Source organism: Pimephales promelas, chromosome 9 (genome assembly GCF_988280905.1).
Source record: "Pimephales promelas chromosome 9, fPimPro1.hap1.1, whole genome shotgun sequence".
NCBI lineage: Eukaryota > Metazoa > Chordata > Actinopteri > Cypriniformes > Leuciscidae > Pimephales > Pimephales promelas.
Genome location: NC_142777.1, coordinates 30,774,882 through 30,795,108, shown reverse-complemented (window position 1 = coordinate 30,795,108; position 20,227 = coordinate 30,774,882). Strand labels below are relative to the sequence as shown.

General features: G+C 38.5%; 1 protein-coding gene across 3 annotated transcripts in view; it reads left to right on the top strand.

Moving 5' to 3' along the window:
- LOC120460902 (A disintegrin and metalloproteinase with thrombospondin motifs 2) overlaps positions 1-20,227 on the top strand; it is a 144,013-nt gene that overhangs the window by 110,855 nt on the left and 12,931 nt on the right. For 2 of the 3 annotated variants that reach the window (XM_089134984.1, XM_039648914.2), the window contains exons 5-13: positions 215-298; positions 12,662-12,818; positions 13,040-13,145; positions 14,739-14,882; positions 14,972-15,104; positions 15,802-15,831; positions 17,472-17,585; positions 17,685-17,830; positions 18,118-18,293. In XM_089134984.1, the coding sequence (XP_088991110.1) occupies positions 215-298; positions 12,662-12,818; positions 13,040-13,145; positions 14,739-14,882; positions 14,972-15,104; positions 15,802-15,831; positions 17,472-17,585; positions 17,685-17,830; positions 18,118-18,293 (1,090 nt within the window). The remainder of the gene's footprint in view (positions 1-214; positions 299-12,661; positions 12,819-13,039; positions 13,146-14,738; positions 14,883-14,971; positions 15,105-15,801; positions 15,832-17,471; positions 17,586-17,684; positions 17,831-18,117; positions 18,294-20,227) is intronic. The other variant, XM_039648915.2, reaches the window with a different exon arrangement.

Here is a 20,227-nt window from a genome sequence, read left to right as displayed (position 1 = left end):
TTTTCTAGAGCAGTTGTCTTGATACAGTTGTACAGGTGTCTAAAAGGTATGAATCTAAAGGGTATTCAGTATGAAGTTGAACATAATATGCTTTAATAGGTGTTTTGTATAGTGTGACTTTGTATAGTGAGACTTTTTATGCTCACAATTTCAGTATCAGTCTCAATATGAAGCTCTTAATGTTGGACCTAACACTGTTTTTCTCTCTTCACAGGTTAACGAAATCTATCATGACCAATCTCTCGGGGCACGAATAAACGTGGTGCTAGTTCGGATTGTTTTGGTGGATGCCGAAAAAGTAAGAACCATTGTGTGTGAATCATGACTCTAATGATTCTAATTTAAAATTTCCCTATTTGCTCTTTTATTGGTTTTTATTGTTTTTTTTTTTTTATCAGTAATCATCTTTGTAGTCTTTTGTGTAATCTTTCCTTTAGTTTATGCTTCAGAGACAAATATTAGTTATTGTTAGATTTAGGATCCTTTATTTTGTATGGACTTTTAGTTTGACAGTCGGTGAGAATGTTTGAAGATAAATATGGCCACCTCACACCTTAAACAAAAGAGAAAAAAAGAACAAGGAAGCTGTTGGAACGTATTAAGCATACAGTTTTTTACATCGCTAATTAAGTCTTAATTACTTTTAACACTATTTGGACATTACTGATATTAAATTGTTCCTTTTTTAACCATCATTCTTCAATTACTTACCAATCATTTATTGGATTACTGAAGTCCATGCTTTGTCTGCTACTAAAAACCTAATGTTGACTCACAGTGTTCTGGATGGCTGAAAATTTCTACTCACTGTATTTCGGACAGGTAGAAGGAGTCATTTCTAATATAGAACGCATACAATTTAACAACCATAAGCTGGGTTGGTTGGAAGCGAAAGAGAATGAGGCAAAGATGACATGGATATATATATATATATATATATATATATATATACAGTATATATATATATATATATATATATATATATATATATATATATATATATACAGTATATATATATATATATATATATACTTTTGGAGTTTGGGGATGAAGTATTGGATCTTTGAGAATTTACCTTTTCAAGTTCACTATTGGAGTGCATTATTGTTTGTGGCTGGATTTGCTACTGGAGCGTAAAATTTGGCGTGTGTGGCGTCACAAAGAATGAATGAATTAAAGAAATTATTAAAAGGTGGAAATATTGAAGCCGTTGACACAGGCATTGAACAGCTCCATGTGGCATTGGACAAATTGTGTAAAGATGTGAATCAGGGAATCAGAGATTCAGATGTGAACCTCTGTAAATCAGGTAAATGGAGAGAAACCGGACTGGGGTACGTTTCCCGAAAGCATTGTTAACCAACTATGGTCGCAAGTTCCGTCGTTACCAATAGAGTTCAATGGAAATAACTTGCGACCATAGTTGGCTAACGATGCTTTCGGGAAATGCACCCCATGTCTAGTCTTACCTGGGAGGAAATTAATTTATACATGCAGATAAATGAGCAATATTTGAAGGATATTGAGCTCCCAAAAGATACCATATTGTGTCATGTTGGGAACTGCTCCAAACAAGACCATGGTTTGCAACTGCTCAGCCTATATGACACTATTTTGAATAGTATAATTAGTTCAGGCAGGCCCCTATGTAAACCAAAGAATAATGCTTATGCTGGCAAACTTGGATGGAAAGCATCTCTAGAAGAAGCACAAACTGAGGCACGGCAGGCGTTTAAGACCTGGGCGGTAGCAGGAAAGCAAGTTCCTGTTTATTTCAAGTTTAAATATGCTCTCAGGTAGCTACATCAAGAGGAATGAGAATACCTTAAGGGCAGATTCTCTTGCATCTAACTTGCAAAATAGCTATAATGATTTCTGGAAAGAAGTCAGCTTAATAGCAGTAGAAGCTCTATTTCATCCAATAACAATGGGGTGACTGGGACTTAGAATATGTGTCAGCTTTTTCTAGCTAACATTTTTTTTTTCTAACATTATGTGTCAGTGGTGCTGTGAAGAGGGGTGGGGCTTTAGAAAGCCAGGTAGGAGTGATTGTTTATCCTGGAGAGGTGTACTATACAGTCTCAAAGCTGAAAGAATAAGAAGTCTTGTGGGCTGGATAACATTACATCAAAACATTTAAAATATGCCAGTACAAGACTTTATACTCTATTGGCCATTTGTTTTACAGATTTTTTGTTACATGGCCTTCTACCGCAGTCACTTTTATTGACAGTATTGGTCCCTGTGATTAAAGATATGAGCGGTAAACTTATTGAATAATTATAGGCATATAGCCCTGTCAAGCTCAGTGTCAAAGGTGCTGGAAAGGATTCTATTGTCGAGACTTGAGCCATATTTATACACTACAGCTAACGACAGCCATTGGCCCTGATCCTCAACAACTCATCTCCATATCGGCGTGATTACGCCGACATCCAAACAGATGAAAATGGACAAATACTCTTAATGGTTCAATCCAATTTGTCTTGTAATGCTGCCCGAATCACACACTGTTCCTTCGTTGGCCTGTGGAGAACTGCCCCCCACTTAGCCTGGGTTCTCCCAAGGTTTTTTTTTTCTCCATTCAGTCACCTGATGGAGTTTTGGTTCTTCCTTGCCACAGTTGCCTTGGCTTTTGGCTTGCTTAGTTGGGGGCATTTAATATTCAACAATATTATTCATCTCTGTTGTATTATTTTCATGTTATTTGTGACAGTTTCAACATTGTTTGAGGAGCCCCACACTTTAAGCTCTGGATCAACCAATGAAAGATCTTTTTTTATAATTAATTGCTGTACACTTGCTTTAAATGACACACTTCTCTTTAATAGTTTGTGTTTCACCTGAGACTGATTTCATGTTCAGACTCTAATTTTCACCTTGATAGTGGACTGATGTTACCTTAAACCTTTTTTTTTTCTTTTTACAAAAAATCCAAAATTATCAATTTTGCTGTCGGTAGCCATTTAGATGCACCAAACATATACAGACACATATCTCTCTCTCTCTCTTTTCCACCCTCCGTCTAACACTCACACCAACACAAACATATAAACAAACTACTAGCTTAGTTTACATGCACATCTTTTCCCACCCCCTTCTGCTGGGTGCTCGTCATGGCCTTGGGCCTGTTATTCCACCGGACTGAGCAAACGGGAACTAAAAGCATAGCTTTCCCATGGGAGTCTTTTCAAAGTCGCACGCCTTCACAGTTCAACACCAAAGCACACAGAGTGCTGATGTTATGCAATTGCCTTCCTAATACCCCCCAATCCCAACACATAAACACGCACACACCAGGACCTCCCCTGTGGGACTGAGCAAAGGATTCTGGGAAGAAGAATCAAGAATGTCAGACAAACAATCAATGATGACCCTGCCTCATTCATAAACACAGCTCCATAAAATGCTGCTCTTCCTGTAACTGGAGACAGTCTCAGATGTGGTTGACCTGATAGTGACCACAGTTCTAGGCTCAGCTTTCATCTGACACAGTTCCTCAATAAGAAGGTCCCATATCTCTTCAATATCTCCCCTAGACAGAAATTAAATGAAATGAATAGCAATAGTGTGCATTACATATGCATTAGTGGTGGAGATGGTTTTCATTGACATGTTCTATGTTTTCCACCCTAATGCCAGTTGGTGGTGATGGGTGACTGTCTTTATGAGTGACAGTGAAGCATTAATTTAAGTGATTTGTTCAAAACACTAATTCATCAGGAACAAAACAACTGACAGCCTTATCACTGATGATTTGTTCATAAATACTGATTAATTCATTCAGGAACAAAACACTTAACTTATTTTTACGAGTGAATCATTGATTTGTTCCCATTTTCCCCATCATTCAAATCATTCATTCAAGCCATTGAATTATTTACTTAACCAATTCATTCAGAAATACTGATACATTCAGGAACAAAATAATTCAATTATTTCATTAACTTTAATCAGTGAGTAAATTATTCAATCATTTATGAGAGATTTCTTGAATCATTTATTCATTGAGTTGTTCAAAAACACAAATTCGTTGAGGAAAGCCACCATTGTGCATTTCTCAGAGACAAAACGGTTCATTTTTCTGTTGTTTTGTACCATTTGAACAGTAATTGGCAACATTTTGTCTGAATCTAAGTTACTCAATATTAACTATAGTTCATTGAACTGTTAAATAAAAGCAATATCACACTTGCAATCTTGCTGAAAGATATTTACTTTTGCTAGTGTGATATTGCTTAACTAGGGTGTATTTTATTGTTGCTGTTGTTAAAATACTTTCTCTCATGCCATATATATTTATGTGTGTGTGTGTGTGTGTGTTTATTTATTTATTTTTTTTTTTTTTTTTTTTGACTTTTGCAGATTATCAGGATATTTGTTTTTGACATTAATTCTGTTTGGTGCCACTAGTTTCATATTTCACCTTTATATGAAACAATCCTAAGACAAACACAGCTGAGATTTGAAAGAGCAATTTTCCTCTGGGAAAATCTGAATAATATGATGTCTGGAAAAATGCATCTTAATCAATTGTGAGGTTAACACTGTAGCAATGTTTGTTGTTATGGGAAGGAGGCAGGAACAGGCAAAGAAACAAAACGAGAGTAAAGGCAGCAGCCCCTCAAGGGCGACTGCTGCCACACACAATTCAGAAACACAACATAAATTCAGGCCTGGTCCTCTCTCAATCTTCACTGTCATCGTTCATCCTTTTATGCTTCCGCTCGTCCTTGAGAGATACGAGACCTGTGCATCGCACAGGGTGTCGCTCATCAGCAATCACGCCACTGTCCTCGCGCCGTTCTCCCACGGCCCTCTGCCTCGTCCTTCTCGCCGCAAACACCCACTCCATTTATTCAATCAGTATCAGTATCAGGTTCAGGAAGAAAGGATCTTTTCTCCAGGAGTTCTATCTGGATATGTTACCCATGAGGAAGATATTTTTAAGCCACTTAAGCATGACAATCCATCACCTCTCTATCTCTGCAACGGAGCTTACCATTACCACAAATGTCAGTTCACCCAGCGGGAGGAATAGCTCACAACGCTATGGTGCCTTTCAAATTTTGCTCTTCTTACTGAGACACTATACCACCAGCCATTATGATAAATGGTGATTCTTTCCTCAGTGACAGATAGTGTGTGAGGCTACATGCTGATTACGTGCAGTTTCAGGTGAGATGGAGAGACAGAGGTCTGCAGCGGGTCAGGCAGATGGCGTTTCCTACGCTGATTTGTGGTGATTGTCGCTCTGGCCTTGTCTTTCGAGGATTAAGTTCTTAAAATGCAAACTGTCCCACATGAACTGATCAGGCGGTTAGCACACAGGTCTCTCTCTCTCTCTCTGTTTATCTCTTTGTCAGTTCTCTTTTCATCTCTGTCTCTATGCTCATACATCCTCTGGTTTCCTTTCCATTCTGTCTTTTCCCTTCATTCTGTTGGCGGTCACGCTTCGTCTGCCTCTCACTGTGACTTAAAATGTTGTTTAACTCCATTCAGGGATGTGGTTGCCACAGGGACATTCCCAGAGGGTCGGTTGACCTGTGGGCTGGCTGTCGAAACCCAATTTAGATACAAAGTAAATATACAATGATTTTAAAGAGAAAAAATGTTCTGACACCGAGGCCAAGTAGCAGAGCTTGGCATATATGACATAGACACTGGAATGCATTCCTGATACCTAGTTTATGGAAAATTTGCATGCAGGATTTAAACTCAGGGCGCTACAAAAATGTTTCCATCGCTGTTATTTGACACACTATTTCTATTGGCATTTTAAATTAGGTCTTTCTTTTCTTTTCAATTTCCTGTTTCAGTTTCAATTTCCAACTGTGTATTTATTTCACGAATATATAGCATTTCCATACCATGTACGTATGGTAACCTGAGGAACGAAGACGCGAGTCAGAAGCAGTGTTGGGGAAGCTACTCTGAAACTGTAGTTTGACAAGCTACAAGCTACTCGTAAGTTAAAGTAGTTAACCCACAGTCTCCCCAACACTGTTCAGAAGTGATTCTGATGAATGTGGACCGCTTGCGAGTGGAACTAAACGAGCCAATGCATGCGATAATTGCTTCGCATCCTAGTTTTTCCGTTGAGGAGCCGGACTTGTGACGCGGCCGTCCAGCGGAAGCTCAGCAACTTTGGCGAGGGGGTCTGACGTGTCCGTTCTCTTCCCGGGGAATAAGGGGTTACCATACGTAACCGAGACGTTCCCCTTCGTCAGCTCACTATGACTTGAGTCAGAAGTGATTCTGAAGAATGGGGATATCTAACAAAACGTCACGGCTGCTGGCCCTTCCAGCGCTCTGGTTCAGCCTCCTGGCCTAGCCGTAGTTTTGGGCAGAAAGTATGAGCTCTAAGCAGAGTAGGTCAGTCAATGCTGATCCGCAACAACCACTTTATTGGATAATGCAGTGACGAGTGAGTTGAAACTCATTATAATGCAAAACTGTTATCCACTCACAGTAGTTTACGTTTACTTCCAAGTAGGCTTGCTACGGTTGTCGGTGTTACCGGTGTTACCGGTCTTCAGTCGCAACACCGGTTTCATGACATGCCCACCGCGGTTGGCATGTGAAAAAAAAAGTTTAAAGCCTTAAAAATGTTGAACGCAATTACGCAGTAGTCGTTAAATCCTGCCTATTAACACACACACACACACACACAGTCACACACACAACCCACAGAAAAGACGTGCGTCAGTATCGAGTTCTCTTTCGGGCTTGAACAAACCATAACACACAAATTATGTCAAAATGTCCAGTAAAGCAGTCTTAAATGAACGATTTGTGAGAAAATGGGACGCGTGTCAGATCGCGTCTCTGTCAGCAACGGCTGTCCGAATTCGCTCACTCGTTTTTACTTACTCCTTCTCATTCATTCCTTCAAGTGAACAGTATTAGTGGACTAATGTAGGGAATAGGCCTAGTAAATGAAGGTTTAGGGGGCGATTTTGGATTCAACCCATGTTCTCAAGCAGTGAAAAATAGAGGACACTGACAACGCGTTGACAGATAGGACCGAGCAGGTAATTAGGGCCCGAGCACTAACAGTGCGAGGACCCTATTGAAACTGTTAGGGTTATTATTATTTTTTTTTTCTTTTTTCTTTTTTCTGCAAAGTAGGCGCCATTTTCGGGGCCGCAACATGCTCAAAAACTCACCAAATTTGGCACTCTTGTCAGGACTGGTGAAAAATTTAATATTTTGTGGGTTTCGCGGATGGGCGGGGCAAAATGGCTCGCTAGCGCCACCTAGAAAATTGGAAATAATTAGCCCCTCGTCCACTTTCAACCTACATGCACGAAATTTGGTGGGGACGTGTATCATATCAAGACGCACAAAAAAGCCTCAAGAACCCATACCCTAAACTCGACAGGAAGTCCGCCATTTTGAATTTGGCGGCCATTTTTGGACGATTTACACACTACGTACTTTAACGAACTCCTCCTAGGGATTTAGTCAGATCGACTTTCTGCTGTGCCTTCTAAAGGCATTGACGATGTAAAGTTGTGCTATCTGCGCGTTTTCGTCGATGGGCGTGTCCGTGGCGTCGAAGATTCGCCATAAAACAGGAAGTTGCAGTAACTTGGCTGTAAATGCTCAGATCTGCACGAAATTTTACACATTTGACAAGAGTCCCGCCCTGAACAAATCTACATGCCGATATTCACACACAGTCATAGCGCCATCTACTGGCAACAGGAAGTGACCTTTAATGAAGCAGCCCCCGCCGCTTGTTTGACCGACATGTACGAAATTTCTGTGGTGCATCTACCATGACCAGACGCACAAAAAAGCCTCAAGAACCCATACCCTAAACTCGACAGGAAGTCCGGCATTTTGAATTTGGCGACCGATTTGGGAAGATTTACACACTCCGTACTTTAACGAACTCCTCCTAGGGATTTAGTCGGATCAACTTCAAATTTCTGCTGTACCTTCTAAAGGCATTGACGATGTAAAGTTGTGCTATCTGCGCGTTTTCGTCGATGGGTGTGTCCGTGGCGTCGATGATTCGCCATGAAACAGGAAGTTGTAGTAACTTGGCTGTAAATGCCCAGATCTGCACAAAATTGAACACGTTTGACAAGAGTCCCCCCCTGAACAAATCTACATGCCGACATTCACCCACAGTCATAGCGCCACTTCCTGGCAACAGGAAGTGACCTTTAACGTATCAGCGTAGCAAATGCACATCCGCACTGGCTGAGCTGCAGAAAATGCAACACGGCCGCCTCAGACCCCGACGTGCTACAGGTGCGAGGGCCCGCCCATCGCTGCTTGCAGCTTTAATATTTAATATGAAACAGTCTCAACTTTCAAATTTGGTCAGTCAAAGAAAATCAAACAATAAATAGGCCTACCGTTTTGTGGCTCTTTAATGTGTCGTGACAGATTGCCTGATAAAGCCAAGTTCCACCGACGTTAATCTACTAACTCTCCTGACTGCTTTGTCGGACAAAAATGGTGGATTTTGATTGGTCAGATCACATGTCTGTCAATCAAAAGTTAGTTTCGTTTTCAAACTAGCGCATATTCAGGGCACAATAACAAAACAATTCTTTCCCGCACTACCGCACCGTTATGTATGCCCGTGAAAACGTGCGCATTTTACGCTTGCCTTTAAATTAGCGATTTCAAAGCCCCCGTCAGTGACACCGGTATTACCGGTGTTGTCACACGTCGATTAATATCCTCACTGTCACAACCCTACTTCCAAGTCTTCAGTGCGAGACGCCCATAAAAACCAAGCGTTTTTGAGCTAGGCTCAAAACTAGGGTAGAAAATAGCCTAATAATTGTTCATGTTGATGTTTTTGAATGCAAAAACCAAGCGAACGTCATAAATTGACCACAGACAACAATATAATAAAATTTAAAAAAAAAGCCAGTTCATGACCCCTTTAGTAGAGGCACATTAATGCAGTTGTTCCAATTTTAGTAATTTCATTGCAGATTTGTTAACCTGACTTCACTAACTTCACTCATCTTTCAGTGTCTAAACCTTTCCACTGTCTTTTCTTATTCACACTCTCGCATTCTCAAATCTCCCGGGATCACCCACTTATTTCAATAGCTCTGCTACAGATATGCATCTTTCTCCATCTGTATCTTTTTCTTTCCACCTCTCCCTCCCTCTTATTCTCGCTCGTACACAAACGCCTGGTTCTTCCACACCCACTCCTCTCCCCTGCCGCCTCAGCCCCAATCAGCATGCAGCCTCGCCCGTCTTGCCAGCAGGTTGTCCATCATTCCCAATTACTGTGGCAACCGTTGCTGCCGGCAGCGGCACGCACGATCATCCGAGTGACCCCTCGCACCTCCAACAAGGTTTCAACATCACAGTCTCTTCCGCACATCTGTTCCGCTCTTCCCCTCACCTAGCGCTGAAAAAGAGACCCTGACACGACACACCCAGCATCAATCCACACAGCGTGCTTGTGTCTAAGAGTGTGTGTGCGTTCAGCGGATCACAGAGACTATAAAGATGCCGAGACATTGTTTTAATGAGCATGCTTGCACGTCTGTCATGTATTCCGTTAACAAGAACAAGATCAAGTCTCCTGTTTACAGAATCCCGAGAAACACTCTTTGTGACATTATCAACAAACATATCAGTGATGGAATGAAGATAAGTGAAGATAAATCATGTGTTTAGTAACTAATTTACATTAGCTTGCTGCCTGCGCACAAATCTACCACTTAAAAATCATCAGTCACAAATAAATGAAGTGTAATGCGAGAATAAAGCTCTGGATGCACTTGTGCTGAGAGTGATGCTGAGTTGAGTTATTTCCCAGCACCCTCTCTCTTTCTTTCCCATGGTGCACAGCAAGGCATTGGAATGGGGAAGCTTCCCTCTACTGGTTGATGGAGACATTGCAACGTAGTTCTCAGAGTTCATGACCTTGTTACAATGCAAGAAGCATGAGAGTAAGGCACAGGGAGAGAAAGGCAGTTTCAGGACACACATCTGGAAAGGATCTACTTCCAATAGCTCTTGTGGCCACGTCATCAAAACACAGCCGCGCATTCCTGTCTGGATGTTTCTCTGGACACATTTGTCTTCCAGAATACGGCAAAAAAAAACAGAGCAATGTTTACGTCTGTGTTCACACAAGTGTCAGATGAAGCAATAATAACAGTGTCGTGGCTGCCGGGGTTTCGAGTTTTTTTCTTTTGTTTTTGTGTAAACATTTCATGACAACGTGTTTCGTTTCACTACAAATTAAATCGATTGGATTGTTCAGTACTTTCAAATTCAGAGGCCGTTAATGCTACTAAATGATTGATGTGTGTCGTGCTTTTGAAGTTTGTGTTGATGTAATTGTTTAGGAGTCTGTCCTCTGATTAAAGGAGCAGCTTCGGTTCAGCATCTGTGATTTGACTGCAGAAAAATTGTTTTGATTCATCCCTCAATGTATTAACTAACAACAATTGTTCAGTGTTCAGTAATTTATGGATGTCTTACGCCCGTTTCACACATACTCCGTTTGCCACACAACACGTATGCGGAGCGCCATAGTTCTTTTAACATATACTGGTTTTTGCAGTGCGTAACGGATCCGCGGCTGTACCACAGCCACATACTCACTATTTTTATTTCAAATCCAGAAGTTATGCAGCAACTTTAATTAAAAAAATAAAAGTTTTGTCAGCATTGTGATTCTCTTTGTACACATATACAAATTTGAATGGATGTACACACTATTAGAAGAAAAAATTCTATATAGAACCTTAAAAGGTTCTATCAGCGCTACGTATTTGGAACCCCTAAAGGATCTATACATTCTTAAAAAAAGGGTTCCTCTGGGTTCTATATAGAACCCTGGGGTTCCGTACTTGGCCAATAGAACCTTTTACCAAAAAAATGGTTCTATATAGAACCATTTTGGAGTTCCATATATAAAGCGGGGGATGGAACCATTTCTGCACGTTTAAACACAATTTAAACAACGTACTGCTATAATTCCATGCATTACTTCTATTAAGTTGCTCAAGCAAGTGGTCAAATATTTAACCATGTACTTTTAACATTTTAAAATAAAAAAAAAACAGCCGACTCTAATGCCTTTACTTTTGCATTTAAATTTTAATACAATAAATCTTGCATGTCACAAAGAATTTGTTTTTCCACCTCCACGAATGAGGCGAGTGTCATTCATTATGCCCTTGTTGAGGTAAATAGTTTCCCTTGCTTATCCCCGTTCTTAAAAGATGACTGTGAAAAAAGTAATATTTAATTATAGACAACACTGGTCCAGAAACACTTCCTGTTTCAGTTTGTAACTGTTCTCTTTATTTCACATGTAAAGAAAACATCTTAAAGATGTTTGTTTGACTTTTTGATTCAGTTTTATATGTTCTGTTGGTTGTATTTTATCCCACCTTTTATGTAGAGTTAAAAAACTGAAACAGGAAGTGCTTCTGGACCAGTGTTGTTTACATCTTGCAAAATGGTCTATATGCATTTATGGTGAAATTACTATTTTCAAGTCAATCTGTGTTAATTTTGACCACGAACCGTGCGCTGTCACTTTAATTCAGCGTTTGCTGCAGAGTAAAAATAGACTTGGTGCGGAAACGATCGCTGCACTGCTGTATACGCACCTCAACTGGAACGGATCGACCAACTGCACCCGCGTGCAGTGTGAAAGCTCTAACCTGTTAATGGGCATGGATAAAATATGCTCCGCAAATGAAGTATGTGTGACTTACTACTATGTGTGTGAGGTGCAATTTATATGCAATTTACTAGGTGTACTAGGGTTAAATTATCATTTAAAGTTATTGTATAAGCTATTATACAATTATATCACACTTCTCTCAAGTTAACACAATTAAGTCTTGTAGATGTTTGCTACTATTTCAAAGTTTGGGGTCAGTACGTTTGTTTTATTATTAATTATAATTATACAATTATAAAAATGTAAGCAAGGATGCATTCAATTGATCAAACTTGACAGTAATGACCTTTATAATATTACAAATAAATATTGTTATTTTTGAACTTTCTATTCATCCAAGAATTGTGAAAATATTACAACATTTTTTTGTAATATTTTTTTGTTTTTAAACATTGGAAATAATAAGAAATATTTCTTGAGCAACAAATTAGAATGATATCTGAAGGATCATGTGACACTGAACACTAGAGTAATTATGCTGAAAATTCAGCTTTACAGCTCAGGAATAAATTACATTTGAAAATACATTAAAGTAGTTCTAGTTTGGATTTTTTTTTTTTATCAAAGAAATGCAGCCTTGGTGAGCATAAGATACTTTTTTCCAGAAACATTTAAAAATCTTACTGACATCAAACTTTTGAACATTTATGAACTTTTGTACATACTTAAATTTTTTTCTTTTCAATGATGGCAAAGCATTATAAAAATCATCCATATGACCCATGTGCTGTATTCCATGTCTTCTGAAGTCATAGGTTTATGCGAGCAACACACCAACATTTTACAACAGATTCTGTCAGAAATTGTGATAGAATGTACATTTTTGATTAACTGTTCCTTTAATAGTTCCTTTAACCCTCAACTTAATTTAGATGTTAGGAATTGATTCACACCACCACCAGACCCCAATAGCCGGATAGCAAAATTAAGTTTTGAGCGTAACTTCCTTCTCATATATGCTTTCAGTCCGCGAGTCTCATTGAGCTGGGCAGCCCTTCTCAGAGTCTGGAGAATGTGTGTAGATGGGCTTTCGAACAGCAGAGGAAGGACACAAATGATAAAGATTACCACGATCACGCCATTTTTCTCACTCGCCAAGAGTTTGGACCTACGGGGATGCAGGGTAAAATGCACAAACACACTCACATCATCATCTACCTCCAGAGATTGAAACATGTTGGTAATAAAAGCATATGATTATTCAAACATTCAAACTCAATGTCTACAAGAACATGCCACAATGATCTTGAAATGATCATGACCTCAGGCCTCGGATCAGTGGAAAATTTGTTGATGAAGATGTGAGGAGGAAAAACTCAGTAAGGTGTTCTTATGTGTTGCTAGGTTACGCTCCTGTCACAGGCATGTGTCATCCCGTACGGAGCTGCACTCTCAACCATGAGGATGGTTTCTCGTCTGCTTTTGTGGTGGCACATGAAACCGGCCATGTGTGAGTACCTGCTGCAACCCTGCTTACTTAATATCAGTATGTCAAAAGCTAAATCATATATTTTAATATATACAAAATGTAGTTCTGGGGCCAGTTGCATAAACATAGCCATCTAGTTAGTATGACCCACTAACAGCTAGTCAAGGGGTCCAAGGGTATCAGTCTTACTTTTTGGTAGAAGATTTGGCACAATCTACATTTTTATGTAACTGATTTAAAAAAGTTAAGAACGGTCTTGAAGGGAAAAAAAGTTATGTCTAACTTGGAAGACTAGCCGTTTCTGCAACCATCCCCAGGCCTTTGAATCTTATTAGTAGAGCAACAATCATACAAATGACTTTCCACTTTTTTTATTGCTAATTAGTAGTGGGAATTTTATAGTGACTTTTTCTGCAAGTTACACTATGCCTGTACAGTAGGTGGCAAAAAGTGACTGACTGTGAGTGAAACAGCAAATCATTGGATTGTTCACAACCAATTAGTTTAAAACACTGATTAATTTAGAAATCCGAAACTGCATACTCCCCAACTATATATTAGGGGTGAAAAGATTAGTATATCCAAATTTACAGTTTTCATAAAACAGTTGGCGAAAACCACTTCCATCCGATGTTCGTTTTACTGTCCCACAAGCTAATGGGAGTGTGTTCATGAATGGCAGTGAAGTGATGCAACTGATGCTGGTTGGTCACATGGTAATGACAACATGACAGATGCAGGATGTCCAAATTGCATTCATACTATGCAGAACATACTTTTTTAACAGTCGTGAAGTAATTACAGTACTTATTCAAAGAAAGTACTTAGTAAGACGGTATACAATTTCAGATGCAGCCACAGAGTGAGTGAGTCATTGAATCATTTGCTCAAACGATTCGTTCAAACAATGACAAAACAACAAATGTAGAACGTCTAAATTGCATTCAAACTATACAGAACATACTGTTATAACACTTGTGAAGTACATATTCAAAGAAAGTACCTACTCAGAGAGTACACAATTTCAGATGCAGCCACGAGTCATTGAGTCATTGGTACACAAATTAATTTAGCCTATAAAACTGACTCGTTGATTCCTTCACTCAACCAATTCATTTAAAAAATGGGTAACACTTTACAATAAGGTTCATTAGTTAACATTAGTTAACTACATTAGTTAGCATGAACTAATAATGAACAGCACTTATACAGCATTTATTAATCTTTGTAAACATTCATTTCAATATTTACTAATACTTTATTAAAATCTTGTTAACATTAGTTAATGCGCTGTGAACTAAAATGAACAAACATTGAACAGCTTTATTATCATTAACTAACATCAACGAAGATTAACAAATACTGTAACAAATGTATCGCTCATGGTTAGTTCATGTTAGTTAATACATTAACTAATGTTAAATAATGAACCTTATTGTAAAGTGTTACCAAAAAATGATTAGTTCTGGAACAAATTCATGCAATTCCATAAATATGGTATCTTCCCTGACTAAAGTCTGTTCATAATTGTATTTAATTCTAAAAATGCCAAAATAAGTTGTCCTCAAATGTTAATTGTTTGTATATACAATAATATATATGCGTGTGTTATAGGTTGGGAATGGAGCATGATGGGCTGGGGAACCGTTGTGGAGATGAGGTGCAAATGGGTAGCATAATGGCCCCACTGGTACAGGCCGCTTTCCACCGGTTCCTCTGGTCCCGCTGCAGTCAACAGGAACTGGGCCGCTACCTGCAGTGAGTACTACATGTCCACACACACCCAACCAACCAAAACTCTACTAGTACAACTGTGCATCATATACTACCTCATTCTGCCTGTGTAGTTCATATGATTGTCTCCGTGATGACCCGTACGAGCACACATGGGAGGAGCTTCCACAGCTGCCCGGGCTGCATTACTCCATGGACGAACAGTGTCGCTTTGACTTTGGGGCCGGATATATGATGTGCACAGCGGTGAGTCTTGAATTAACTGCCTCGCAGGCCTTTTCATTCAAATAATGCATTATTTTTTATGAGATTGTAAAATCACTACGAGCATGTATAATTGACCATCGGCTTGCCATAACAATCACCATTTGTGGTCATTGGGTTCACCATAGATCGCCATGACCCAGTATTATACATGCTAATAATGCATTATGAATGTACCACAGTATGTTGTGTTAAGTGACTGAGTTTTGATATCTGTACATGCTGAAGGGAAAAAAAACTTAAAAGAACAGAATAGTGCACCCGAAAACGTTTTTTTTTTTTTTTTTTTTTTTTACGTGAGGGTGAGAAAATGATTATTTTAAACTGACTTTATTTTTAGTGAACAAGGACCAGGTTTTAAAATCCTTCATAGCAGATCAGCTGGTTTTATTTTGTAGAGAAAACATTCCAGGTTCACAGCAAAACACATTTTATAAACACCACATTTTAAAATGATGCCAACGTCTGTGAGGCATCCCTTTAATTGTTTGCGATTCTTTGAATAAAATATGATCAGATAATCAAAACCAGATGGCATGAGTTTGAAATCACTTGATGTTGCTTTCACAAAACTGGATAAAAATGATTTGAAGAATCATTTCTGCTCAGAAAAAAGAAATTCCAGCTGAACAGCACTGCTTGGACTGTACTTCATTGTCTTGTTAAACCATTCCCTTAGCTGCAAAAGGTGGGGCAATCAGGAGCCCAGGTAAGGTGTTCTCCTCAGTCGCAATGTGGCCTCTTTGGTTTGAACTTGGTTCAATTCAGATGGTCTTATTGTTAATCATTACATGTTATTGGTTGGTGTGGAACTCATTGTCATTTTTGCAGTCATGTACACAGCGGGATACTAAACCCACAGTCGTCTTTTCCTTACCGTATTTTGGAATTTATTGGCACAGTTTTTTAACCAGCCTGTGTGACGTGAGGTTAAAGGAATGCTTGAGTTTAATACAAGTGTAATCATTTAAATCATTTCGACTTGTCCTTCAGTTTCTCAAAAAATAAAAAAATAAATGTGTGTATTGAAATGCTCGAATTGACGTGTACAATGAGCAAACTAAACAAACAGAAATTACATTTAGTATAATGCATAACTGGAGGTCATCCACCCAGAACAGCTGTCTAAAGCTAAAAGGGGGATTTAGACTACTTTACACGTTTGTGTGTTTTTAATATACTTTTTATATATATATATATATAATATATATATATTTCAATTTATATAAGGGCTTCAGCCTTGGCCTAGACTTCAACACTAATGTGAACACAATTTCTGAGGGACAAAATGAAAGCATGCTACAGATTTTCTCAACAGAGCTCAAACCTTTTTTGAACATCGCTTTAATAAGTTAACCAGGTCATTGTAACCTGGTGACTTTTCAGTGAGTTTTCTACAGCACATTCATCATAAAAGATTTATTTGCTATTTAGCTTGGCACACTCTAAACAATCTTCAAACTGAGATAACACGAGCAGCCAGCTGGCTACTGTTGAAAACTGTGAGCCATTATTTTGCACTTAGTGTCTTGATGTGTTTGAAACGCTTGTTGGGTTTAGGATCCTGCTAAATGGAGTGTCATCATTAGTACCACAGCCAGAGATTCTTCTGGTCCTATACTACGCCTCGAGGGAAGGAAAAAAGAGAGATTTTGCTTAGCATTTGAGGCCATATCACATCACTGCCTAGCATTCTGTTGTCTACAAGCTGTATCATAACTAAAACAGTTGTTCTTCATTGTTTTGTTTTGCCTGCATGAGATTGCTTTGTTACATAAATGTAACCTGCCCATTATTGAAAATGGTTCATATTGTGTCATCTTGCCTAAATAATTGTGACACGGGACATCGCTATTATATTATGTTCAATTGCTGTCCATCGTGTCCGATGACGGCTTCCTTCGAATTAGATTTCTCCACAGAGTCCTATTATTATATTATATTATATTATATTATATTATATTATATTATATTATATTATATTATATTATATTATATTATATTATATTATATTATATTATTACACATTTTTGTGACACCTTTTTAAGGAGAACGATTCACAATTCATAAAAACAAACAGGTTATTTTATTTATTATATAAACACACTTTAATGGATGTTTTTTTTTTTTAATTATTGGAGATTTATAAGGCTATTTAAATAATGTTTACTCATCATCTCGTCTTTGGAAAGAACAGTTAACTATATTTACCCAATCTGACATCCTTCCAATTGATCCTAGCCTTGTGACTATCTGACCAGCCGCATTTTGCTGTAAGATTTCTCTCATTCAGAGTGTGTGTGAGAGGTTGAGAATTAATTTTCTTCTTTCTGTTCCTCTATTTCCCAGTATCGCACCTTTGACCCCTGTAAGCAGCTTTGGTGCGCTCACCCAGACAACCCCTTCTTTTGCAAGACCAAAAAAGGGCCGCCCATTGATGGTACCACATGCGGAGAAGGGAAGGTACCGCCACTCAGCCTTTTATGCAAATATGTCCTGATACGTTAGACTCCCTCGCTTCCTCTGTGTTTATGTGTTTGATTTGTTCTCTTCCTCTCTCAGCACTGCTTTAAAGGCCACTGTATGTGGCTGACTCCAGACATCATAAAACAGGATGGAGGCTGGGGTGTATGGAGTGAGTTTGGCTCCTGCTCTCGCCCCTGTGGAAGAGGACTACAGTTTCGCACCCGAGCTTGTGACAATCCATAGTGTGTATCTATCTATCTATCTATCTATCTATCTATCTATCTATCTATCTATCTATCTATCTATCTATCTATCTATCTATCTATCTATCTATCTATCTATCTATCTATCTATCTATCTATCTATCTATCTATCTATCTATCTATCTATCTATCTATCTATCTATCTATCTATCTATCTATCTGTCTGTCTGTCTGTCTGTCTATCTGTCTGTCTGTCTGTCTGTCTGTCTGTCTGTCTCACATATAACTAATATATATTTTTTTTAAATTCCTTTAACCTCCTCCAGTCCAGCTAATGGCGGACGTTCTTGCGCCGGTCCAAGCTTTCAGTTCCAGATGTGTAATACACATGAGTGTAAGGACCTGTACCATGACTACAGAGCCGAGCAATGTAGGATGATGGACAACAAGTTTCAATACCAGAACACCTGGCACAACTGGCTGCCTTATGAACATCCTGACCGTAAGTAATACGGCAGATTTCACAGACTGCGTTGACAACAGATACTGAGCTACAAAACAACTAGACAGCACTGGCCACAAATCATAGCTGTCAACATTGAACATTGAAAATAAGGGAGATTTCCCGGAATCCATCGCCAAAATAAGGGATTTTTTTTTTACATTATAAGAGCATAAGAAACAAATGAAAAAAAAAAAAAAAGATATTTTATTCCTATGTTATGCTATGACCTCTGTAGTGGACACCAGGACTCGATTGTTTATAAAAATGACATGAAAATATATATAGCCTAGGCAAAAAAATGTTTTGACATATAAACATCGTTTTTTTTTTTTTTTTTTTTTTTTGCCTGGAAACGCTTCCAACACGCTTGCGTGTCGCGTGAAAAATAGGCATCTCTGGTTCTATGTCTAGCATGCACGCGTTTGCAAGCTCTAATCTGTTAACATGGGAGCCGAAATAAAAACCATAGACAGTAAAATAAAAACGGTCACGCCACGCAGCTGAGATGCACGCAGCCAGTGTGTCTCCGGCCAGCGCACGCGGCGCTGCATCCGAGTATGAACGACTTCAAGCGAAATATGTGCGAGCTGGTACGTCTCACACAATCAGAGCGTAAAAATACGGGATATTTTACGGGAAAATAATAAAACGGGAAGACAGCGGGAACAGAGATAAAATACGTGAGAAACCCGGAAAAAACGGGAGGGTTGACAGCTATGCCACAAATACTATATCAAACAGCCACACTACTGACTTTTTTTTTTTTTAAATAACTGGTTTATATAAAAGAGTACCCTAAAACAGTGCAATACACCAACATTGGATTTCGACAATTAAGCCACAATACCCACCTTGAAATCTTAAGATACTAAATATATACTTTTAATGTACTAATACTAAGTACCTTTATGGATGGGTGAGGTACTGTACAAATATGTACTTTTGTGGCCTAGTTTCAAGCTGTTTTCTCAATATGCAAAGAAATTGAACACTATGTAATCTATTGCTGGAATTTTGAAAAAATAAAAAAATAAATTAAAAATGTATACATATATATATGTATGTATGTGTGTGTGTATTTTATGTTTTATATAATAATTGTACATTTTATTCAAATAGTTCCTAACTCCTGTCCTACACAATTACGATGAGTTTGTCCACAAGGCTGATGTAATCCATCTCTCCACACAGCTGCTCTCACTTACACAGTGGGCACACATGGAAATATGATGTCATTCAAACCCCCCCTCTTTTTTCCATGTGTACTTCTACACCGTTCATGACATCATTGAAAACATGAAATCCCTCCTGAGTCATTAGCGCTATGGAGATCCGCCTTAGTTTTATGATCAACATAAGTACATCCAAAGTAAAGCCTTTTATTTCTGTCTGGTCAATTATAGAATAATTCACTCATGAATGTTTGTGGTTTATGTCTCATACCGTAAAATGGACTTGGATACCTTTAAAAAGATGAGATAATACCTTTTTTACATTGTTTTAGTCTTGCTAAAGAGAATTTTAGCCTTGATTTGTTGAGTTGTCTTGCTTTTTGATCAGGAAGATATACTTTTGTTTTTTTCCCGCACAGAGTAAATGGTTTTAAATTGATAGGATATCCAACAGTCATCAGATTGTTCATGGATAACTTTTGGTCTTAATGGGAAATTGAGCTGGACTTAGAATGTACATCTGGAACAGAAGTGTCAAGTTTTGGGATTGTACACACTGATGCTGGGAATCCGTCTGGGATGAAATAATGTGCAATGCAATTATAGACCACGAAATGACTACCTGGAGACCATTCACACTTAATCAAGTTTTTTTAATCTAAGTCTATCCTCTGTTGGACCAAGATGTACTCTTTTTCTAAGGATTTTGTAACTATTAAATGTGATTTAAATTATTGCACATTTTTTCTAAACATGGAA